This window comes from Pagrus major, chromosome 13, assembly GCF_040436345.1.
Source record: "Pagrus major chromosome 13, Pma_NU_1.0".
Classification (NCBI taxonomy): Eukaryota; Metazoa; Chordata; class Actinopteri; order Spariformes; family Sparidae; genus Pagrus; species Pagrus major.
The window spans coordinates 20,412,594-20,438,187 of NC_133227.1; the positions used below are offsets into that span (position 1 = coordinate 20,412,594).

The 25,594-nt window shown below is 39.9% G+C and overlaps 1 protein-coding gene across 1 annotated transcript; it reads left to right on the forward strand.

The window, feature by feature from the left end:
• Nucleotides 1–114: 114 nt before the first annotated feature.
• Nucleotides 115–24,039, forward strand: LOC141006949 (leucine--tRNA ligase, cytoplasmic). The gene is made up of 32 exons (XM_073479264.1): nt 115–218; nt 622–743; nt 1,192–1,279; nt 1,414–1,494; nt 1,619–1,762; nt 1,957–2,118; nt 2,324–2,436; nt 2,768–2,831; nt 3,237–3,325; nt 4,030–4,255; nt 4,585–4,672; nt 5,689–5,765; nt 6,505–6,558; nt 6,652–6,792; nt 7,349–7,426; nt 7,539–7,624; nt 7,947–8,012; nt 8,252–8,334; nt 9,579–9,717; nt 10,223–10,435; nt 11,055–11,112; nt 11,530–11,593; nt 14,186–14,369; nt 14,856–14,946; nt 15,147–15,287; nt 16,087–16,227; nt 19,185–19,295; nt 19,464–19,574; nt 20,846–20,950; nt 22,615–22,710; nt 22,988–23,120; nt 23,275–24,039. Exons 1-32 carry the CDS (start codon nt 213–215, stop codon nt 23,478–23,480), a joined length of 3,561 nt encoding a protein of 1,186 aa, XP_073335365.1. The 5' UTR covers nt 115–212; the 3' UTR covers nt 23,481–24,039.
• The last annotated feature ends 1,555 nt before the right edge of the window (nt 24,040–25,594 follow it).

Here is a 25,594-nt window from a genome sequence, read left to right on the forward strand (position 1 = left end):
GATTTAAGGTCCTAGTTCATTAGCTATCTAATGTTACGACGCCTGAAAACTCCTACGGACTACATTTCCCAGGAAACCACGCGGGAAGCTGCTTGTGGGTGTCATCAGCCAGGCACCGGTGGCGTGGGCTCCCCTTGTCAAACTGGAAACTATTTCTACTGTTTCTTCTGTCAAAACGATACAATAGTTAACAGCTCGTAATTTGGGTCAAAATGACGGTAGGTCTAACACTTTTATGCCCTGCGCCTTTGAGTGGTTAATGCTGGTTTAGAGGAAGCGGAATGGTTATGTCCCATTAACTTACTGTAGCTATTAGCTTAGTTAGCTAACACAAGCTAGTTGCCGAGCCATCTGCAGCAATAGACCTGAAAGAAATCTGACTCAGCTGGACCAGAGATTACAGCTGTTTTGCTGTTAATCACGTGTTGAACAGTTTTTCTGTTATTTTCTACTCTAGTTTAGTCTGGTATATTTTACTGTGTTATATTCTCTTGCACTTGGCAGCTTCATAAAGTATATTTTTTTTGTTAGGATATAATCTATATTCAGTTCATTTACACGTGTCACTGTTCAGTCTTTGTTTTCTCATGAGCTGTCATCTTGCTCGTCGTTGTATTGCAGGAGCGGAAAGGAACAGCAAAGTTGGACTATTTGAGAAAGATTGAGCAGGAGATTCAGGAGAAATGGCAGAAGGAGAAAGCATTTGAGAATGATGCACCAACAACAATTGGGGAAAGCACAAAGTGAGTATCTGCTGTTATAAGGAAGGACCCTATTTACTATTACCCAAAGAGTGTTAATCTCTGTCACACATGTGAACCAGGAATAATTCAGTATGCAGCTGTAAGACTGTCTGTGAGGGAAACACTTCACATGATACTCAGAGGAGTTTTTGCAGGCGTGCTTCCTTCATGTGATATCATCCTGATGCAACCGTGAACACCTAGTGTTTTAATAGGTATGGTAATAAAGATTTGTTGCCGTTGAAGAAGAAACAAGCCATGCAAGTGTGGGTGGGGCTCTGACCACAATAATGTAGTGCAGTCAACATACCTTCAATACCAATGTTTACCTGATGTTATTTACCAGTTTACAAGCACTTTTTTTCCTAATAAAATGATACTTTATACAAGATCATTTTGGTCTCACGTGTATATTTTGCTTAACCCTTCCCTTTTGTTTTCCTTCCAGCAAAAACAAGTACTTTGTCACCTTCCCTTACCCTTACATGAATGGCCGATTGCACCTTGGCCACACGTTCAGCTTGTCAAAGTGTGAGGTGGGTTTGCGTTCAAAAGCAGACAGAGATTAAACTTTTTCACTCTGCACATATGACAGATACTTGAGATGCAAATATTCCACAACAATAATCACTGGGCTCTGAGTTTCTCCTGTTTAACTTCTTTCTTTTAGTTTGCTGTTGGTTACCAGTCTCTGAAAGGAAAGAAATGCCTCTTCCCATTTGGACTGCACTGCACAGGAATGCCAATCAAGGTTAGTCTTTCTTTTTCATTGATTTTTAGGAATGATGCTTTCTGGTACTGTCTTGTAACAAAAATCAGTGTAGTTTGCCTTTACCGTCTCTCTGGTATTCATACATCCATACTGTTTCCACCAGGCCTGTGCAGACAAACTGAAGAGAGAGATGGAGCTGTATGGTAACCCTCCGGAGTTTCCAGACGAGGATGAGGAGGAGAAGGAGAAGGAGAAGGAGAAGCCATCAGATGAAATCATCATCAAGGACAAAGCCAAGGGCAAGAAGGTCAGAGTCTTGGGGACAAGACTGATGGCATTTTCCATATAGAGATGAAAAAACTCAATTTTGTGAATGTTTTTTTTTATAAAAAACTAGTGCTCATTACTTTACGTTTTCTTGCGGCTCAGCATTCACAAGGGGTGTTTAAATCTACATCATTTTTACATGCATTTTTAAAAAAAAATTTATTTCTCCATTAGAGTAAAGCAGCAGCCAAGACTGGAACCGCCACTTTCCAGTGGGACATTATGAAGTCTTTGGGCCTGAATGACCAGGAGATTGCCAAGTTTGCCGCTGCTGAACACTGGCTGGAGTACTTTCCTCCTCTGGCTGTGAAAGACCTCACAAAGATGGGAGTCAAGGTAACAAATTTGTTTCTGTATCTCTAGTAAACAATTGTCTTTGTTTTGTTTCTGTTTTTATTCTTTATACTTTGTTATAAGACATGTTAAAATATTCTTTGCTTTACAATTAACTATCGAGTCTTCATGCAATGTCAATGAGCTAAATTATCTTAACATACTTTATGTGTTAGAGTTTAAAAGTTGTCCTGCTATCACTTCACAGGTGGACTGGAGGCGTTCATTCATCACCACAGATGTGAACCCTTTTTATGACTCCTTCGTCAGATGGCAGTTCATCACGCTGAAGGAGAGAAAAAAGATCAAGTTTGGCAAAAGGTGAGATGATTTAGAAGTGTCTGTATAACTTTTATCTGAGCACTGTCCACGCAGTAATATGAATAAAAATTAGGAAAATACGCAGTGCCCCACAGTATGTAATATGATGATGTCTTGACCATTTGAATTATCTTGCCTAAAACAATGCCCTGTACCAATGTCATGTCTGTCTGTCTGTCTGTCTGTCTGTGGGGTAAAAACAAAGTGGATATTTAAAAGCTAGATAACTGATGTTAGAGTTTGTCATTTTGTCTCAGGCAGTTTGGTTTGATGTTTTGGCATGGGGTGTTCTTTCCATAATATAATGTGACTGTATATGACTCCTTGGCAGGTATACCATCTATTCCCCCAAGGATGGACAGCCATGCATGGACCATGACAGGCAGACAGGAGAGGTATACTTGTCCGGCCCAATGAGAGAATGTGTTCGTAGAGAAAAATTGTGATATGATTATATGATTAACTGTGAGTCCCACAGCAAACATGAAAAGGGACTTTGATTCACTAGCTACATTTGATATTTTTGTTCTCCATTGTACTGCACTTTTAACAAACTACATTACATCTCACATTCAAAACACGTGACCATGGGATCACTTGTGATTGTATTTGACATACCTTTTTTGAGTTTTCCTGCAGTTTAATTGGGATGAAGAAATTTCCACATAGTGAATTTTGCTCAATTTTGTTTTAATGATGTCGTGATGAAAATCGAATTTTGGTCTCTTACTTTGAACTGAGGCGATTTAAGAGCTGTATCTTTTTCATTTTCTTCCAAGTAACATTTTTCTTCACTTTAGGGAGTTGGACCTCAGGAGTACACTCTCATCAAGATGAAAATGGTTGAACCGTACACAGCAAAATTCAAGTCCAAGGTCTTTTATAGCAGGTAAATAATTACAAAGTGCTGCCAATTATTCTTTTTAGGAAGAATACTAAACCACAGACAGGTCACTCTCTTTAGTCCCCCTTTGGACATTATTTTGGAAATATGGTAGTCGATAGTGAGAGACAATAATTTTTTGATCACGTTTGAATTGTGCCATGATTACTCATATGATGTTTGCCAATTAAACAAATAATTTTGCAATTCAAAGAAGTCCCAGTTTGTTGTAAAGATAGTAAAATACTGTTTAGGTTTGTCTGACACTGCACTGTGAACTACACCTGTCGTCTCGCACGGTATACATCACCAACAATAACATGGCTGTCACCGTGGCAAAATTCACCTTGCTCTTCCAGAAAGAGGAAAAAAGTATTTAAAGAGTGGAAAATCACTGCATGTGGTGATTTTGGTGAATGTCGAATGTCACTTTAGCAACTTTTGGATGTGTATTCTTTCTAATTACTTATTTTGACAGTCTCATATGTCAGTCAGCTTCACAACAAAAATCAACAAACAAAGTCTAATTCATGACACAGTTCAAACTGGATCCAAATTTTGTCTCACCAATATTCTTTCTGAAATAAGGTCTAATGATGATCTTCCAGAAGAAAACAAAACATTGCCTCTCATTCTCATCTTGACGAACACAGTGCCGCTAACTCTTATTTTCATACAGAAGTCAAGCACTAATGCTAATCTCCCCACAGCGGCATGAAAGGCAAAAACATCTTCCTGGTTGCTGCCACTCTGAGACCAGAGACCATGTTCGGTCAGACCAACTGCTGGGTGAGGCCCGACATGAAGTACGTCGCCTTTGAGACAACCAGCGGAGACGTCTTCATCTGCACCAGCAGGTCTGCCAGGAACATGTCTTACCAGGGCTTCACCAAAGAGAATGGAGTGGTGCCAGTGATCATGGAAATACTGGGACAGGTACTAACTTTGTGTGTTTCTTGCTACCAGCTGCAAATACATACATGTATTTCAGTCAGTTGTCTTTAATTTGATTGAAGCTAATGATTTAAGATAAATGCTGTCATCTAAAAAACAGTCAAGCAGCTTGCATTTACGTAACATTAAAACATGCTGTAATATCAGTCATTATAGTCTTTGAGAGTTTTTTAAGAGTAAACTTAGCAGGGTAAAGTCAGTTTGAGGAAGGAGGTTTCATGGTTATTGCACAAAAACCTGCAAAATTGATTCTGTTTAATGTATCACTCCTGCTCTACCTTCTGTTCTGCATCATTTGTGTCTCTTCTTAGGATATCCTTGGCTGTGCCCTGAGCGCTCCTCTGACCTCCTATAAGATCATCTATGCTCTGCCCATGCTCACCATCAAGGAGGACAAAGGTACGTGTCAAAAAGTTTTTAAGAGATTGGTTAAGTGTTTTTCCAAGGCAGAAATTTGTCACATTGGTTTAAGGGTTGTAGTTGTTGAAAGGTTTCTTTCTCAGCATTGCTCAGAGTAGTGAGAATACCCTTGAGTGGGGGCACCTTACTCTCTCTCTTTTACGTACTTGAACTTGAGTTTAATGCGTCTGCCTGTGGGTGAATATTTCAATATGAGCTGCTTGACAATATGTCAATGTGTTTATATCTGTCTGCCTCTCAGATAAAGATAATTTATTCCAGCTCATGTTGCTTTAGGTATTACTTTCTGCAGAAAATCTGCACCGAGCCTTATCCCTTAGTCCTCCTTGTCTAAGATATTCTTGGAGGAGCTTATGGAAAAATACTTGGGTGTCTCAAAGTAGTAGGCCAAGGTCATCATATAATTTATAAAGTGGTGTACTGTGATGCCAAAGGATGGAAGTAATGGCTGTTTTGTTTGCCCTGAGGAAGAACATTTGTAAACAAATAAAAGGGATCTAATTGCACTCAGAGTGGCTCTATTCTGTTAGAAGTCAGTACTATCTATTTTCTGGTGTGTGGTGCTCCAGGGCTGTAGTTTGTCTGTTAGTCCGTTTATTTTCATGTGCCCTGTTGATGAATTTATGTAAGTGGCCATAATTGGAAAGTCTGGATGACTTAGTTGAAATGTCAGAATTTCAGTAAGAATAAATCACCCGTGCCCAGTGTGCTGCCCTGTTTATAAGGGCTATGTTAAGCAGTGAGTGAGCGTGAATCTGGGACGACCTGTGACATTTATCAGTTGGCGGACCATGTTTATTCGTCCTTCACCTCTTCACAGTTAGTTAGTTGGTCCGGTGTGGTTGCTCTGCAGTTGAGGGAATGCGGCGGCAATTGACATTTAATATCTTTGAACATGTATAATGTAAATCAGAGCATCGCTGAGAAACACACTACCTGATTTGCATAAATACATTTTATATGTTGGCCTTTTGCCTTGCCTGCCTTTTCCTCAGGTACGGGGGTCGTTACCAGTGTACCCTCTGATGCTCCTGATGACATCGCTGCTCTCAGAGACATCAAGAAAAAACAGGTGACATTTAACTACATTTCTACCATTCAGATTAAGTCAGCTGCAGAGAAACTCAGAAATCAGAACCTCTCTGAAACTTTAAATGCAGTTTGGAAATTAAGCTTTTGACATTTTAACAGCACTTTACAGGAGACACAACAGGTGAATTGGGTACAAATTTTAACTACAGTAATCATCATGAAACTTCCCCAGTTGATTATTTGTATTCAAGATATAATATGTAGAAATTCTGCCCTAAAATGTATGACCTTTTTGTTATATATTTTGTTGAGTTGTGTACACTACTCAAGGTAACGGTGCATTTCATTTGGTTGCTTCCAAGATAAGGAAGTCAGCTAAACAAGACTAATCTTAACATGAATAAAACTTTAAAACATTAACACGTCTGAGAACATCTGTGGCTGAGTCATGAGTCACCTCCTTGGATCGCTGCTGCAGTCAGGTTGATAAACAGGAGTTAAATACACAAATTAGGCAGTATATAATTAACACACACACATTTGCATACATTTACAGGAATACAGTATTGATACTATAGATACAGGAATCTTTACTAAAATAAAAGTCTTCATCTGTAGTGTCTCCCTTTAAGTTTTCTACTTTGCTAATTGCTTGATTTCAGCTGGACTGAACCACTGGTTCATAAGAAAGAGATGTGACCATTTAACACCCAGTGTTGAAGAATGCACTGCACTTTGCTCTTAATTAAAAATGTTCTCAATGTGTGCATTTCCAAAAGGCTCTAAGGGAAAAGTATGGAATTGAAGACAAGATGGTGTTGCCTTTCGAGCCGGTAAGCTGATTTTGTAAAGTCTGTTGGATTTCAGTCAGGTTGCAGTAAAACCAACTATTCTAAATGCAGCCTCGATGTGTGTGCACATGTCAGATCCCAATCATAGACATCCCAGGCTACGGGAACCTATCTGCACCTCTGCTGTGCGATGAGCTGAAGATCCAGAGCCAGAACGACAAGGAGAAGCTGGCGGAGGCCAAAGAGAAAGTCTACCTGAAGGGATTTTATGAAGGGGTGAGTCCACTTAATGGTTAATGAGTAGAAAACAGCTACTTAGGTCAGCAAAATGCAAGCCCTGTGCTGACTCCTCATGGATTTAACTTTAGGTTTGAAGCTTGTGTGATTTATCTCCCAGACACAAATCAAGTGATTCACAGCTTACGGCTAGACTAAATTATTCATTAAAAGGCTATTGGCTTCATGTTGCCCTCGGACAGGTTGGTTCTGTCTACTACTGAGAAACTCTGCTGTATTTCTCACTTCTTGCTAAGCCCCTCACTGTTCAAGTTATTATAACATTATTCACGTTGAAATGTATAAATTTTGCCACGTTCACTGTCCACAGATTGGAAATTTAAATGTTACATGCCACAATTTGCAAGGGGCCATTCAGCAGCACATGAAGCAGAGCACAAGTCATAAGCGTACTCTGAGTATGTGTCCTCTCACTGAGCAGTTTGTCATAATTTGTGATTGAGGAATGCACTGTGGAGGATCAGCCCACTTCTTGTTGAATGGTCAGAATAGTGAAATAAATGCAGTATGAATGAAATGTTACTTCCTGTGTCAGATCATGCTGGTTGATGGCTACAAGGGGCAGAAGGTTCAGGATGTCAAAAAACCTATCCAGAAGATGATGGTTGAGAGGGTAAGAAATTCTTTGGTCCTAATGCAAGAAAGTCTATAATATGCCATGTATGATATACTGCATGCTCTATATTTACCTGTACTGATGCTAGCTCTGTAATGATCTCCAACAGGGCGAGGCCATGATCTACATGGAGCCAGAAAAACAGGTCATGTCGCGTTCGGCTGATGAGTGTGTGGTGGCTCTGTGTGACCAGTGGTGAGTGCCAAGTAAAATTATCAACCCAGGAATCTTTATAATATAAAACCTGAATAGTGTGTTTATTAGTAATAAGAAGAAATGACTTGTCGTAAGTGGAACTAAAGCTTCATGGTAGTTTTGTAGAAGAATAGAAGTGAATATAAAAATGTTCTTTCTTGTGAGGTACCTTTTTTTGTGGGGGGGAAATGGGTTCATGCTGGTAACAAAATGTTTGATAAATGATGACAAAGATGATTGGAGATTGATCTATATTGTCAAGTGTAGAGCATCCTGTGCCCTTTGGGATTAGCTGTGTGCTAATGTTATATGTGTCTGTCAGGTATTTGGACTATGGGGATGCAGAGTGGAAGAAGCAGGCCAATGAAGCCCTCAAGCCTTTGGAGACGTAAGACACTGATCTCTGACGTACCAATTTCTCTTCATATATTGCTTTGTGCAGTTTGTTGGGCTTCCAGTGAAGGTCTAGACAATCTAGTATGGGGGTGTAATATATTGAACCACTTTATTGCTTAGAAATGTCATTCTGAGAACAGAAAATGTATCTCACCATGCCAAAGTCCAAAAAGATGAATAATTGCATCTCCTTCCTGTGATTACATTTGTTCAATTTTGCAAACTATACAGATTTTGTGAGGAGACCAGGAGAAACTTTGAAGCAACTTTGGCCTGGCTGCAGGAGCACGCCTGCTCTCGTACCTATGGACTTGGTGAGCGTTCGCCTCTATTGTGTGTGTCTTCCATAAGTAATGTTGTTTCTTGTGTTGAGATTAAATGTACCACCCTGCTGAAGATGAAAAGGAGATGTTTTTAGCTGGGCTGGTGTACGACTGATGTTTTCGGTCTATAGATGGAGACAAAGGACTGCTGATAAAGCACCTAGTCTGCCTTTCTGTTCATACAGGAATAGATGCAGACTGAGGGCCAGCTGGCATACAGTGCAGGCCAGGCCTGGTGTAGACTCCTTCTGTAGAAATCTCCCCACAAATTTACAGAATATGAAGGTTTTACTGTAAAAGTGCAAGTTGGCACATCAGATTCCATTTCACTTCTGTCTCACTTGTGGTAGCAAAATATAACTCAAATGTAAAGATGCAAATTAAGTGTGTATTTTGATCAATGTGATCACTGACGGAACATTTTTATTCATACAGAAAAACCTATTAGCCAAAAACTGACTGACAGACATATACTCTATATCAATCTATTGACACCTCCTGAGGTTTAAAAATAAGACATTTTCTAGATCAGTTGTGTGATATCTAATAAGATTTATTTTTCTGAACTTGAATTCAAATGAATGAAAAAAAGATATGGCGTGCAAGAGTAGGAGCATGTATTTTTTATTTGGTAATATCAACATTTCATAAGTAATGTTGCTCAGATCTCATGTTTATGTAATTACTGCTTGTGAAACTTAATAACTGCTCAAGCTTGCAGTAATTTTACGTTTTTAACCACTGAAAGCTGGTTAAAAAAAATCACTCACTGGCAACACAAAAACACAAGTTTTCTGCCTTTGAGGCTGATTGAGGAGCATGTCTTTCATAACTCCCCCCCCACCTCCACACTCTTTGCCCTAAAAATTGTGTGTCCGTGAGCGAAAAAATAAGTCACCAGTTGTTTGGCAAAGCAGTCGGTTTGGTTGAGTTTAGTTTATTTGACGTTAAAGTTTTACATCTCAACTTGTTTGCCAAGGATTACATAATAAAGCCCAGCACTTATTCCATTGTGTGAGGGTTTCTCTTGGCACCAGAATGCAACCAGCTTGACGAGATGGCAAATGCAACAAAGGATCATGTCAGCACAGAGGAGACAACAATTGTCTTTCTTCATTTTTTTTTTGTCTTTTTCTCTCACACGGCTTTGTGCCTGTCTGTCTCTGTCTCCTGATTTGTGGTTGCATGTGTGTCTGTGTTTGTGTGTGTGTTTGCACGCCTCCTGGTTACCATAGGAACGCGGCTGCCTTGGGACGAGCAGTGGCTGATCGAGTCACTATCGGACTCAACCATCTACATGGCTTACTACACTGTAGCCCACCTTCTCCAGGGGGGTGTGCTCAACGGACAGGGAGCCTCACCACTGGGCATCAAGTATGGACACAAGCATGGCATGCATTCACACACACACACACAGGGACAGTAGCACATTCGCATAAACAAGTATTAAGTCCTAACTCATTCACTCTGCCTCCTCTCCTCCTCCCATCTCGCTCTCTCTACCTTCAAACAGCCTTAGATGTGGGCCACCTGAGGGAGAGAAGATAACAATTTAATAACTAAATTTAATCATTTCAAATGACAGGTGTTGCTTTTCAGACTTTTTTTATTTTTAAAATAAATCGATTTGTTGCCTGTTATTCATCCATGAAATATAATCTTCAAATGAATAAATAATATGTGCAGTCAGTGACAAATGCTGCCTTTCAAAAACAGTTTTAAAAAGTCAATTCATAGCTCACTATTGATTTAAATAATATCAAATAACTTCCTCCGCACTAAAATGAAAGGGCAAAGACACACAGGCATTTAAATACCTCAATAGCATTCGTCTCTGTAGCCTTGATTATTTTCTCTTTCTCTTTTTTATCTCCCACAGACCGCAGCAGATGACCAGAGAGGTGTGGGACTTTATCTTCTTTAAGACATCTCCTTTCCCCAAGACAGACATTCCTAAAGAGCATCTACAGAGGCTGAGAAGGGAGTTTGAGTACTGGTACCCTGTGGACGTCCGTGTGTCTGGCAAAGACCTGGTGCCCAACCACCTCTCGTACTACCTGTACAACCATGTGGCTATGTGGCCCAAAGACAGGTGAGTGTGCCCAGTTGACAATTTTTCAAACTGGGGTTTGATAGACTGCTGAAGGAATAGTTGACTGTCTTACTCTCACAGGATGAAAAGATTTCTTGTTTTGTTATGTATAATAAATGAAAAGCTACAGCGAGCACGGAGACTGAAACAGGGAAACAGGTAGCCTGGTTCTGTCAAACAATAACACAATCCACCCACCAGCACCTCTTAAGCTCACTAACAAACACGTTATATCTTGTTTTTAAGACGAGCAGATTCTGAGAGAACTAATGCTGTCAATTGTAAATGGAACACTCTAACCAAGTGCATTATTAAAAATATTATGTTTAAGAATTGAATTCAATTGTTGGTGCAGATTCCATCCACATGACCAAGACTATTTTGGCATCCGAATTGTAAGCAAAGCAAATTGTAATTAAAATGTTTTATTCAGGTTTTGTTTTACTCGCATGTAAGTCTTTGTTTTGCTGTGGAAAAGGTATTTGACATACAAGATCTGAAAATGATTATAATTTGGTTTTAAAAAGCGAGTTGCAACGTTGGATTAGATTGATGATGATGATGGTGGTGGTGGTGGTGGTGAAGGGTGACACTGACGACAACATTCTCTCTCGTCCAGTGGAAAGTGGCCACAAGCAGTGCGAGCCAATGGACATCTGCTCCTCAACTCTGAAAAGGTGTGTCAAATATTAATGTTGGAAAATATTAATCTATACAGTAATTAATATTAATATTTATCTCTGAATAAACGTAATTCGTTAGTAAGGTTATAATCTCAGGAAAAATGGTCTGGTCCCATTTTCTGTGTTCTGGGGTTGTTTGACTACTCACAAATTAAACCTTATGTAACAATACTAGATTATATTTTGCCTCAAACTTTTTGTATTTATAATTTTCTATTCTCATGTGCCACTAATTAACTAGTGTTTGATGTTGTTAAGAATTTTAATTACTGCGCGTGCTGTTGATTTGCACTGCAAACACAGACATCCTGTGACACAATGTTTTTATTCGACTCCGCTTTGTAAGAAACATGTGTGGGCGGGTGCACTTGAAAGATTCTGGCTGCTAACATCTGTTTTTCTATTCGCCAGATGTCCAAATCAACTGGAAACTTCCTCACTCTCACTCAAGCCATTGACAAGTTCTCAGCAGACGGTACACACCGTTTTTTCTTGATTTATCACCCTCCTTCGCTCCATTTCTTATCTTTTACTATTCTCCTCCTGTGATTTTCTTTCAATATTTCTGTCATGTTTCATTGAAACATTGGAGAAAAACACATCAGGTGCTCATCTGGAACAGATTAAAATGTGCTCTCATAGTGCATGGGCCATTACACTTGATTATACCATAAGCATCTTTTATCCCTTGGTGAAGATAATTAGAAAACGCCCCATTGTCATAAGACGGTTGACGTGTTGATAGTGGGTGCTATGAGCTATTGTATATCAGATCCCTTATACCGCACTGTAACTAATGAGTCTCTATATTATAATTCATTATACATACTTTAATCAAAGTGTAGCCAAAAGGAAATGTATATTCAAAATGATCTCTCCACCAGAAGCAAACAATGAATATCCAACAGCTTTATGATGTTATTGGATTCAAAATGTTCACAGGACAACAAGATGCAGAGGAAAGAACAATAGTCTCTGAAATCAAATATTAATGGGAACATGAGAGGAAAACAAGTTATTATACCCAGAATGAGAGACTTGATGTACAGTGGCATAATTTGTTTCTCAAAATGTAATTTAAAACAGAAGCCTTTGGTTTGGAAGGGTCTTGTTTTGCATCATTAATGATAATACTTTTTTTTCTCATGTTGTTCATCTCTTTATGTTTGTTTAGTTTTCAGTCTTTGTTTTCTAGCAGTGCTTATCTGATCATTCTCACCTCTACCTGGTAGGGACATAGATTAATCCCCCTGCTCTCAGTATACTCGAGGATAAAATTGATCCATCTTTTTTTTTTTTTTTTTGTTTGTTATTTTCACCTGTGTTTTTATGTTTGCATGAGCTGAATAATAGATAGATGTGTCTGTTGTGTCTCTAGGAGCTGTCGCGCCGTGGAAGTAAAGAACTCCATGGTCTGACAGCAGATAGATGTATTAAGTTGACTTCCTGTCTAAGAGCTCGAAGTGATGTCTGCTGGGTATTTGAAGTTTTCTCAGACTGGAATTTTCCTCTAAGCCTCTGAACATGCTTGGTTGTCGAAGCAGAAGAGAAAAGTTCAGTGTTTCGCGTGTGCACCATGTGATTAAGGGGAACCATATAGTTCGAAAGTTGTTTTGAGCAAATTAGAAAGCAGTGACTGAATGAAGGTGTTGGTGACGATAACTACAATTCATCTTCAAACAATTTTTTTTGAGGGCTGTCGCAAATGCTTCAAAGCTGCTGTTGCCATGGTAATCGATATCCAATTCAGTATTCGAAGGAAGGAGACATTGAGACGGCTGCACCGAAAAAGTGGCAAAAGACTGAAAAGATTTAGCGACGAGCCCAAGCTGACCCTCAACTCTCACAGTCCAGTTGACTTTTGAGACTTTGGAAGCAGGGACAGTGGCTGATGTCGACCCCTCGTGTCCTCGTCTCTCACCAGTAACATAGTCCACACAGGTACATGGATGTAGACGCGAGGCAACGAGAGATCGATTTTATGCATTGTTGTATTGTGGGTTGTGTCGCTCGACATGCTTAACACAAGGCAAGAGTGGGCTGCAGTTTGAGTGTTGCAGCCTGCGGGCGCTGTAGCATGTAACAACAAGAGAAAAGTGACCCCTTCTGTTTGGGTTATTTTTCACTAAAAACAACCACTGCCTACCGGTTTGATGAAGCTCTAAATGAACATGTCGGTATGCATCGACATTAGGGATGGATGATACAGATTTTTTCCAGCGAAAACGGTTACCTGAGGGTAAGAAAGGCTAAGATGTAGTGAGCAAAGATGGATGATTTAATAATTCATAGCACTAATAAGATTTGTGTTAAAACTCTTTTTCATTCCTGTTGAAACCTTTGTGGCACATGAATTGCAAATTAGAATCATGTTGTCTTTGTGTAAAACTGTAAAAAAAACAAAACAAAAAAAACATCCACACTGGTGCTGACTTGTTTGGCTCTCTAGCCTTCACCATGTGGCTTTTGCCAAGTGCACCAGTTTGACGTCATGAGCCTAATCTCAGAGTTCTTCTTCTTCTTCTTCCAGTCAATGAAAGCTAATTGGCTACATCTCTATATATATACATAATATAAATTATCCAGTATCAGGCTGATCATTTATTGGGCTGATACTTATCAAGCATCACTAACTGGCATAATTACTTTGTCACCTGTTCTCTCCTGTGCAGTAGGTCCAGCAATACGTATTCCCCCACAGACACAGTGTGTTTGTTTACTACTGCGGTCCCAGAAACGCTCTGATTAGCTCTATATTGCTGCTTTGAGGATTAACGTTTATTACCTCCATCTGTGCCTAAGAGTGCACATTGAGTATGTTCACTTGGGACACACGTTTATGCCACATTTGTCATTTACGTTCGCGTGTGTTCAGTGGACTAATTTTTATGAATGGTAGCTTGTGTTGAATGTCTCTCACCCCGCCAACACTGAAGCTTCAAATATTCACGGATAATTCTCACTGAGGCTTTAAAGACCTTCAAGACAGCCGTTATTATTTTGCACCTGTTCTGTTGTTCCCTGTACCTCCTGGCATTGTACCATAACTCTTCATTTCCTCTCTCAGGTATGCGCCTGGCTCTCGCCGATGCCGGGGACACAGTGGAGGACGCCAACTTCGTCGAGACCATGGCCGACGCCGGCATCTTGCGCCTCTACACCTGGGTGGAGTGGGTGAAGGAGATGATCGCCAACCAGAACAATCTGAGGACAGGACCTGCAGACACTTTCAACGATCGGGTCTTTGCCAGGTAGATCACACATACATTAATGAGGACCATATGCATGGGGTTTGAAATCCTGGAGATAAGGAGCTTAATCTTTGATAACTAAATTCAACATCCTTGAAGATCAGTGTCATTGCCATGTCAAAAGATGCAGGGCTTGAAATAATGATTATTTTATGTTTTGGGTCAACATATCATATCTACTCTGTATGGAGCAGACATAGAAAAACAATACCGTTTTCAGCACTGGTCAGATACGACTTACATAAAGGTCTAAAAGTGGAGAGAGATTCATTTATTAAAGTGAGTTCTAGTTCTAGTTGAATTGAGTTTTGTTGAAATTGAAAAGTAAAAAGATATACTGTGGTCAGTTCACACTCAGAGGCAAGAGGTGGAAATCCAGGGAACTTGTTTGACAGTTCGGGATGGCCTTCACTGAAAATCTTGACTGAAAAGTGAATGATAAACTGACAATGCAGACTTACTGAAAGAATTTTTTATCCTGTCTAGCGAGATGAATGCAGGCATCTTAAAGACAGAGCAGCACTATGACAGGATGATGTACAAGGAGGCTCTGAAGACCGGCTTCTTTGAGTTCCAGGTAAATAAAATGTCTCACTCTCTGGATCATCGTTATATCTGAAAGATGAGCATACTTTTCCATCCTCACTGGGTGGATATTATGGATGCTGCAGTGACAGATTAAACAGTAGATGGAGCATAAAATGACTGAGGATTCAAATCTCAATCTAACCAGTGATGATAACGACCGTTTTAAACTGTTTTTGTGTACGTATGCAGGCTGCCAAAGATAAGTATCGTGAGCTGGCTATCGAGGGTATGCACAGAGACCTCGTCTTCCAGTTCATAGAGAGACAAACTCTGCTGCTGGCCCCCATCTGCCCACACCTTTGTGAATACACCTGGGGTCTGCTGGGCAAGGTAAGAGACTATGGATTTGGCATCATAATGTGGGTTTCATGTTCTGAGTTGCCTGCATGCTCTGACTGCGGCTTCAAATGTGTCTTTCATCCTCTCCGCCTTTCTCTTTCATGTTAATCTCCCCTGTAAAAAGAATGAAAGTATGAAAGACGTGTTTCAACTTCCTGTGTTCATTCACATCCATGAACACACCTGGGAGCAACAAGCTAAGAGATGTGCCTCATGTAGGTCTGCAGTAGCGCAGGTCCCCATGCTCATTTACCTGTGTGAAATGGCAACTAACACACACACAAACATATTACCTCAGTTGATGCACATGTCCACCAGGAGCCACGCTTCCTTTTTCTCATCCGTATAAAAAGGAACACACACACACACAGACTGTTGCACACTCCCAACAGCACAGAGACCCGAGAATATTTTTAATACTCGAATTTATGAATATGAAAGAGTGCTGCTGTGCCGGAGATGGGTTTTTCGGTCGTCGCTTAGCAACAACAAAAGCCCCACAACTCCAATCATGTGTTCAGCGCCGCCAGCTAAAGAGCCAAGAGGCACTCAGTGGACACAGAGGTACACACATCAGTCTGGGATTCTAACACATGCCTGGTAAATATGTCGTGTGCCCAGTTTTGTTATAAAGATGGTGTGACCTCTGGCTGTGCAGTTAATAGGATTCTCAACCTCAGGTGCACCTCAAAGTTTTGTTGTTTTCCTCGTTCTCCACACAAAACACTACAGCAGTCTTTCCCCGTCACTCATCCACCATCCCTCCTTTCTACTTTTCTCTCCCCTACAGACCGGTTCAGTGACCAAGGCATCGTGGCCTGTGGCTGGTCCAGTCGACGAGATCCTGATCCGTTCCTCTCAGTACGTGATGGAGACGGCACACGACCTACGGCTGAGATTCAAAGCGTACATGCAGCCGCCCAAAAGCAAAGTAAGAAATGTTTGTTACCCATGCTTCACTGCCACTTTTCCTTCACTGCTGTAATGGCTTTTTTTTTTTTGTCATTTCAAAAACTAATATTGATTTCAGAATTGATTGCTTTCTTTTGAATAGTTTTTTATGAAATCCAGCACTTGTTTCGAAGTGCATCAAGTGTGGTAATTAAATCGTAGGCAGCGTTGTGTCAGTGTTTTCTCCCTCGGGTGTTGTTTAACAGTTTCATGATTGTTTGATGGGGAGCACAATGAGGCAGAAAATAATAAAAACAGCAGAATAAGAAGATTGAAAATATCAGGCAGCGTGCCGAAAGTAGATTTGGGTTCATTGGCATTTTGTCATGTTTGGTTCCAGTATACGATCTAATTATTGCATCTGAATTTCAAAACACTTATTGAATCTAATAAGGTTTATAAATAATGAGTCTAATTAAAACCAAGAACTAGAACTCACGGTTTCTTGAATAGAATATTTGCTGTTAAGAAAGCTGATTTTAACTCTCTCTCTTTGCTAATTATAAAGAGAGCATGTGTTTGTGTGACCTAGAGCTTCAGAACTATATATTTTACCTGCTTGGAACTGGAAAAACATAAAAATTATGTTTTGATCAAAGAAGTAGGTCTTCCTGCTCTCAGTCTATGTAGTCTATTTTTTCTATTACCAGGCCAGCTTCACTGACCCTGTTTTAAACATGCATACAACAATATGTAAGAATCACCTTTTTGATGCTCCACACTCACTTAGACACGTAGCGTTTGTAGATTATTGATGTTGTCTTCCTTTTTCTCTGCCACAGCATCCTGAATATTGAGGGTGGGTGACATATGCTGTTCAGAAAGCCTCTTTTGTGTTTTGTCATATTGAGCTATATAAATACAATTGACTTGACCATTCCCTTTAGATACACTTTAAGATTCAAGTCTGTTGTGTTCACAGCTGGACAGTTGGCCTATTGTTTAACAGTTGGGCATTTCGATAAGTGGCTGTAGGCAGCTGGGAGAAAAGCTGAACAAGTATTGACAAGATTTGAGATAGCCGATATCTCAGGCTTCCAGACAGCTGTTATCGATTTCCTGCAAATATTTTGTTGCCATGGAGGGATGATGGGAAAAGAAATACTCATGTTCTCATACATGTGTGTGAGAAGGAAGACAGATAGATTTAGTTGGCAAATGAGTTTCTAACACTGCCCTCTCTCTGGATGGCGCCATCAGGATAAACTAAATTGCAAAAGTCTACTCTAGAAATTAAGTGATTAAGAAATAAATAGTCAAACTGTTTTTCAGAAGTACTAAGCAAGGCATGGCACCATTCAGACACAAGGCAATTCAAAGTGCTTTACAGAGACATAGAAATACATTAAAATAAATTAAGAGGCAGATTGCAAAAATAAACACTAAAAGAATGGCATTTAAATACAACAAAAACAAAAGCAAGCAAATTAATCTACTTATTTGAAAAGCCACAGTAAACTGTAATGTTACAAGCCCTGATTTAAATGAGCTGACAGTTTTAGTGGACCTCAGGTTTTCAGGATGCTTGTTCCACAGTTGGTGCGCATGGAATTAAAAGCTGCTTCGCCACATTTTGTTTTGATCCTGGGAACACTGAGGTCCAGGTGACCTGAGGGGTCTGGATGCTTCTTAACATACAAGTAAATCAGAGATTTATTTAGGCTTATTTGTACCTAGACAAGTAATGCGATTTTACAATCTATCCTTTGACGCAAAGGAAGCCAGTTCAGTGATTTAAGGAGCGATATAATGTCCTCCGCCTTCTTAGTGTTAGTGAGGACTCTGGCAGCAGCATTCTGGACGAGCTGCAGCTGTCTGATTGATTTTCCCGTATCCACGCCATTACAATAGTCCAGCCTGCTGAAAATAAAGTTTTTCTGCATCTTGTTTTTGACAGAAATCCTTTCATTCTTGCCATGTTTTTTTAAGGTGTTAGTTGGCTGGTTTTGTAATTGGGGTGGTAGAAATTCAGTTCTGAGTCCATAACTACACCAAGACTTCTGGCATGATTTGTAGATTTTAGTGCCATGGATTCAAGGTGAGAGCTGACTTTTAATCTTTCTTGTTTGAGGCGGGAAACAGTCATTTCAGTTTTCTCAGGGTTAAGTTGTAGAAAATTCTGGCTCATCCACTCACGGATTTGTTTGATGAACTTATTCAGTAATACTGTCATGTATCATTAATGTTTCCTGTGGACATAAAACTTTCTTCAACATAATTCACTGTTTTACTTTGTTTATATTTGGCGGACCCTGCCACCTTTCTAGCTTCACACAGTGTTCTGGGGACCTTATTTTCCTCTGAGAACAGCTTGTTTATTCAGTTATGGAAAAAACAAAATATTTCTTATGATATAAGTTTGTATTATTACCTCATTCGTATTGTAAATATTAAATTCTGAGTTTGAAGTTTTTCTCCAAATACTACATAGTGCCCCTTTTAAGTTCAAGTAAAATGAACAACACCAGTAAAGGATTTGTGAAAAGTTTCTGCAATAGAATTGACCCAGTAAAGGCTGTATGAGTGTAAATGTAATGTTTTTTTTTCTTTGCACAATATGTCCATCAAGCTGCTTTATCCAATTTTCATCATTTTTAATTTATAGTGGTGATGTACTGTCACATCAAGACTCATTTGTGGGAGCACACATGTAAGCACACATATAATACAGGACTAGAGTAGACTTGACAGCTGTCACATAGAATAAGTTCACAGATCCTCATCTTCATTTCAGAAGATCACACATACACGAAAAAACAGCTTGCTTCTTGAATAATCCAAGCACACTGTTTGCCTTCCATTGAGGCCACCACCCACCATTCAAATTATGCTGTCACTGCACTGAATAGAGGCTAAACCATCAGGTCTTATGCACCTGGCAATGTGGATAAATGAATCTGAAATGCTCTTTTTTTTATGCTGTTTTTCCTCCAACAGAAAGGTGACTCAAAACCCCCAGCCAAGCCCTCCCACTGCACCATCTACGTTGCCAAGAGCTACCCTCCATGGCAGCACAGTGCCTTATCCCTGCTCGGAAAGCACTACAAAGTGAGAAACGAGCATTAACGCACAGTGGTAAACGTTTACAGATGTACAGATGTCCATAGTGTAGTGATGCAATGAAATAAGTATTCCTGTGTCTCCATCAGCTACCCAGGACTCTGTCTCCATCCTTGTTTTCTCTAACCTGTTTTTGTTTTTTTCCCTTCTGTCCAGAGCAACAACGGGGCCCTTCCGGACAACAAAGTGATCGCGAGTGAGCTGGGAGCCCTGCCTGAACTGAAGAAATACATGAAGAGAGTCATGCCTTTCGTAGCCATGATCAAGGTACATCCCGTCCCCTCTTCACCCTTCTACACTTCTAACCAGGGCAGTAACTCAACGCATATTTGTGATTTTTATATCATTTATTATTAATGCCAGCATTCCACACACATATGCCTTCAGTTCTTTTTTGTGGTTTGATTTTTCTCAAGTTGAGTTTGTTTACCGCTGAAAAAGCTGTTTACCCAGGTTGTTCGTAAGGTGGCTTATCTTTTGTTTTGCCGCACAGCTCTATTTAAGATTGGTCTAAAGTCTACCCTAGTAATTGTCTTCAGAGATTTGAGTCTGCTTCTTCAAAAGCTATTATTTATATTCCCCTTTGTGTTAAACAATGGCAAAACTGTAGCCAATACGATAAAACAAATTGAGCAACAGTGTTGCTTAGAAAAAACATTTCAGAAATACTTTGTCTGCAGAGTTTAATGTGTTTATTGATTGAAAAAGTACAAACCCAACTTTTTGACAGGCTGCCTCAGCTTGTTCCAGTGTTTGCTTGCCACCTTCATAAAACTTTGAAAATGTGTTTTTGTCTACAACTCTGTCCAACCTTTCACATTTTGTCTGCTTTGCAATCAGATTAAATTTGTGTCACAATGTAAACTGCTCTTCTAGTGAGGTTGTTCTTTTGATGTAATAGCAGCATTCACTAAATATATCGGAGCATCACAGGTAGTAAAAAAAAAAAAAAACAGTCTCACTGCAGTAATTGCATCTGTTATATCATGCTACATATACACTTAGGGTCAAGTTGCTAATAAATGATCAGAAGCTTGATGCTTATTAATATTTTAGTTGTCATATCTCCCAGGTGCCCACAGCTTTGTTCAGGTGTTTCTCTTTCACTGCAGGGATCAAACAAAATGAAACTAATAAATAGTCATGATGAGCTTTGTGTTCATCCATGGTTCGTCTCTCAAGTTCTTCTTTCAGCTTTCAAGTTGTTTTCTCTCCCAGCTCTCCTTGTTTGATGGTTTGTTTTGGCATCTTTTGTTCCCAAAGCTTTTTTTCCTCCCTTAATAATCTCATGGTGGCAGCTTCAGCATATCAATGAACTTTCTGTGTAATGCTGAAAAACGTGATTTCTTCAGTAGGTGGATGAATTATTGCATTTCGTCCTATTAACTGCTGTCTTGTTAGAAAATGTAGCAAATTAATACTGAATGTGAACGCCCTGTTCATTCCTCTGGAGAGTTGAGATTGCTTATTAATTCATGCCCATTATTCATACCTCCATGCTTGATTTTGATTATTTGGGCTCTGTTTGTGTTCTGTAGGAGAACCTGGAGAAGAATGGACCCAGGGTCTTGGATCTGGAAGTGGAGTTTGATGAGCGAGCAGTTCTGATGGAGAACCTGGTCTATTTAACCAATTCTCTAGAGGTATGTTTTGTGATCCAACTCTCCTAAGATCAGACATGATTTGTCTTTCAGAGCTGAAAATATGCCTGAGGGGGTTCTACACTTTTGTGAGCCTACAGTTGAACATAGCTGGGAATATAATGCTAAATTTGTTACACAGCAACAACAAGCAGCAAAAACCATCGCAGCTCTAGCAGTGCTATATCCCCAGGATCCTCAAATATGAGCAATAAACTGAGCACATTCACTTTATTAGGTTCTGTTTGTCGTTATATAAATGTCAAGCTGCAACATGCAAGTGCAGCATTCTGGTTTCCTTAAAATACCTCAGCTTTAAAGCTGAGTTTTACTACTTCTGCAAAAGTCAGTAGAGACAATCCTGAGCTGAGCTGTCAGTCAGGAAAGCCGTTAATACTTTTGTCTGCACAGAAGCTTAGTCTGGTGAAAAAGTAAAACCCAAGTCCCAAAGATTCTTTTGTGAAACCGGCACATTTCACCACAGAAAAGAACGACTGTACATGATCTACGTCAAACTAACACTCAGAATCCAATTCCCATGTCTCTGATCATTCATGGCTAAAGATAAGCTGCTACACAAAAGGCAAAATTTTGTAGGATAATACTAAATCATAGAAAAGAGGAATCACAGGAAGAACAGGCTGGTGTATTACTTGCCTCAAAAAGTAACACTTAGAATGGGGTTTAAGTGATTTCAAAGTGATACTCTAACTTAAAGGTGCAATATGTAAAAATATTAGTTTAAAACCAACAGAATGAGAAGAAAAAACTGTTCTGATGTTGTGTCAAAGACGTCTATGTATTGTGTTGCAGTGATATCTATTGAAGTTAGCTATCCAGCTAGCCTAGCCAGTCCTGGTTCATAATATCACTTCGTACCCCAGGAGATGACAGTCAGATAGTATTGCTCAGGCCTCTGGAGGTCAGCACTGATGTCCGACTTCCCTCCCACTTCACATCTCCCCTGTCCCTGCCTGAACCCACCGTATCTGTGTCGTCCAGTCGTCAAGTTCCAGTTGGAGCCACTGTAAATCACCTTGGTACTGTATTCCCTGTCTTCAAACTGGTCTCTGTCGTTCTCTAAGGTTATGTTTAGTCCCAGAGCGGCCGTGTTCACTGAGAGGCTAATAAGCCAGGCTCACCCAGCTCTGGTTCTGGTGCCCATTCCATGAAACCCTTCTCCCCCCTGGAGGTCCAAAGCTCTTTTGCTAGTGATGAACTGTAAATGGCAACACTCCCCCTGGGCTCCAAGCTCCCAGTCCAGGCAGAGTCGGCTAGGACCACTAGCTGCAATACAGATTAGTTGACGGCAGCTACAGTTAGCAGCAGATAGGCCCTACTCTTGTGATATGCTGTCCCCCATTTGTCACATAATTCACCGTATTTCTTTTTTGAGAAACAAACTGTTGCTTTGAAAGGTGGTTGTTTTTATAAGGATGGTCCGCAGTGAAGTGGTTCATGCTGCAGATAAGGTGTGAGAAGTTTTTAAAATTACTTTACAATCCTGTTATTATTAATCTCAAACTGGGTCTCTGATCACTGCTGGAGGCTGGTTAACACTGCCAGCGTTTGCCAGGGTGCATACCAAACACACCTGTATACACACTGTCTGCTGGTGGACTGATCAGCTAATTGCTGTTCTTTTGCACATCTCTTCTCCTCCACAGTTGGAACAGATAGACCTCCTGTTTGCGTCTGAGGCTGACGACAAAGTGAAGGAGGACTGTTGCCCAGGGAAACCGTTCTGTGTTTTCAGATCCGAGGTAAATGCTTTTGGTTGTGTTGGCTGCTCTCAAAGTAGGCTGTGTTTATCAGTGTGCGTTATAGAATAGACATAAGCTTCTTTTTCAGTCACCTGTTTATCAGCTTGTGTTTGCATATTCACAGTATTTTTGTGCGTGTCTCTCTGTAGGTGCTTGTTTAGAGCGTATATACTTTCTGCAGGACTGTCTGTGTGCCCATGATGAACAAATTGCTTGTTGTAACAAACGACAATTAAACTGTGTGTTTTTACATTGTGCCGTGTGTCCATCTCCCCAGCCTGGAGTGTGTGTTTCCCTGGTCAACCCTCAGCCATCCAATGGCCTGTTTTCTACAAAGGTCGATATCCGACAGGGGGACAGCAGAGACAGCATCATCCGTAGGCTAGCCAAGGTCAACAGACTCATCAAAGGTAAGTAAGATAAATTGGTATACAGGAGAAATTCATAAGCTATTGTTAGGAACGCAAAATGGCCCTGGTAATGAAAAAGATTAATGTTGTAATCTAAATATTTACTCAGTTTATATGAAAATGTTTGAGAACTCTGCCCCCCTTTCTCCATCAGATCTGTCCAGAGTGAAGCTGATGAGGTACGAGGACCCTGTGCTCGGGCCTCGCCGGGTGCCCGTCCTGGGGCACGAGGAACGGGGCAAGTTGCCCATCTCCAACAAATCTGTGTTCAACATCAATCTGGAGGAGAAGAGGGTCACTCTGGCTGACAATGGCCTCACTGCGGACATCGGGGACACTCTGGTTTATCTGGTTCAATAGAGTAACAATCACTCTCTCTCATATACACACAGGCAGATGGGGGGGCATTCAGCAGTGAATCATTTATAAAAGGTTGACATGTTACAGTAAAATGGGTCATTTTGACTCGAAGCCATAAACCATTTCCTCAAAAGTATTTCTGTTTTTATTATGTATTTTTCTGTACCGCACCATTTGCTCCAGCACACGGTGTTAGATTTGACAGATATACTGTTTTTGCACCTTTTCACTGCTGAATGCAACCTAAGTGGGATATCTGAAACTAATGGGACCTGAAAGTTTGCTTCCATCTTCCACATACAGATTATTGGGTCAGGTTCTTTTTAATGGTGTGAAAAAAAATATAATTTTGAATATATCCAAAACCTTCCCTTCAGGATTTGGTATGGGAGGATCACACAAGAATTTCTATTCTGTTCCGTCTTTTCACTGTCTGTTAGTTTAAAATTGAATCTTGTAATTTTTCCTTTTTCCTGTCTGAAATGTCGCACAATAAACAAGCAATTATCTGTATAATGAAGCTTTTAAATAAAGTTTTTCATTGGAAGCAACAAACAAATGTCTACCACCACTTATTTTATTTTAATACATTGTGAGACTGTTCCTGCACCCTCCTGAATGCCTGTTGTTTTCATATAGATGGTAATGTGTCTGCTGTGTTGTTTTATACATCGGGTGAGGCGTATCGTTCCCTCATGCTTTGTCAGCCTGTCAGACAGCTTTCCTATTTTCGAGCTGTGGATGGTGCTTGTCTGACTTTCTTGGTGCTTTTCCAGAGAAATAATAAAATCTATGAAATATTCAGCCTCCTTGTTTCTTGTTTCTCCTTTTTCTCTGTGCTTTTTTACCTTCCATTTCTTCTAAGGACATAAATAAGACGACTGTTCCCCACAAGAATAAGACTCTTGACACTCAATAGTGTGTCATGGTTTTGGTGAAGTCATTGGATCTTCGCCCCTGTAGTGTAGATGGTACAGATTGTCTTGCTGTGTGAGCAGTCGTCTGATGAGAATGATGTGCACAAAGTGTATCTGTTGGGGTTGAGGTTTTATGAATTCAGGATACAGAAATCTGCGTTTTGTTGACAATATTTATTGGTGAGCTTGAGTGGGGATGTGCAAAGGGGACAGCCAATAAACTTATAAATATAAGCAAACCTGAATTATTCTTTATCATTTAGGGAAATTTGCCATATTTATTTTTCTGAGTAATAGGAAGATTGATAACCCGTTTTAGTAGCTATGCTAAATTTGAAGCTAAGTTAGCTAACATAGCTTAGCAAAAAGAGTGAAAACAATGGGAAACAGGCAGCCTGGCTATGCTCAAAGGTAACAAATTCTGCCTACCTGCACCTTTAAAACTCACGTATTGTACTCACTTAATGTTCTTGTTTGTTTAGCAAGTGGAAAATCCGAAGCTAAAAATTAAACACCGCACTTTTTCGCGCAGTAGCTAACTTCCGGGTTTCTCAGCTGGTTGCCCGGCAACCGTTCCCGGGCAGGAAATAGTTTAGTTAGCTAGCTCATGGCAGGTAAGCATCATTTTCTCATGAAGCTAGTTTATTTTAACCAACTTTAAGGTAAAAGCTGAAACTTGTAAAACTGACCAAGTACATTAACAAAGCTTGATAAAGCTCAACTTGCAAGTAGGTAAATCTATGAGGCCTCACATTTCAGTATTGGTTTAATATAAGCACAAATTGCACGCTACCTAACACTAATGTTACCTGTGTTTAAAGGTGATGGTTCATACTACATTTTAAGTTACAAATGTATGTTTTTTACATTTTAAGCAATATTTTTATATTGTAGCACAAAAGGGTTTGCGACTTCTCGTGTTCCAGGGGTTTGGCTGTGCTTGGTCTTGTGGTTCTCATTAAAGACATTAGGGAAATGACTCCATTAGGGATAACTATTAGTCAAATGACTGCCATTATTCAAATAAAAAGCCCTTTTTTATTTTTAACACCCCATACAACTGGATGGATTTTGATGCTACTTTCTTTAATAAAAACTAGGATGAATACAATAATAATACAGTATAATACTATAATAATTCTTAAAATAGGCTACATTTTCATCATCCTGAAAATGAGCTAAACCAAGGGGAAAGAT

Bases quoted from the DNA above. Each gene is read 5' to 3' on its own strand.
- LOC141006949 (XM_073479264.1), top strand. The intron at 9,718-10,222 runs GTATGGACACAA...TATCTCCCACAG, and splicing joins GCCTCACCACTGGGCATCAA to ACCGCAGCAGATGACCAGAG. The intron at 19,575-20,845 runs GTACATCCCGTC...TGTGTTCTGTAG, and splicing joins CTTTCGTAGCCATGATCAAG to GAGAACCTGGAGAAGAATGG.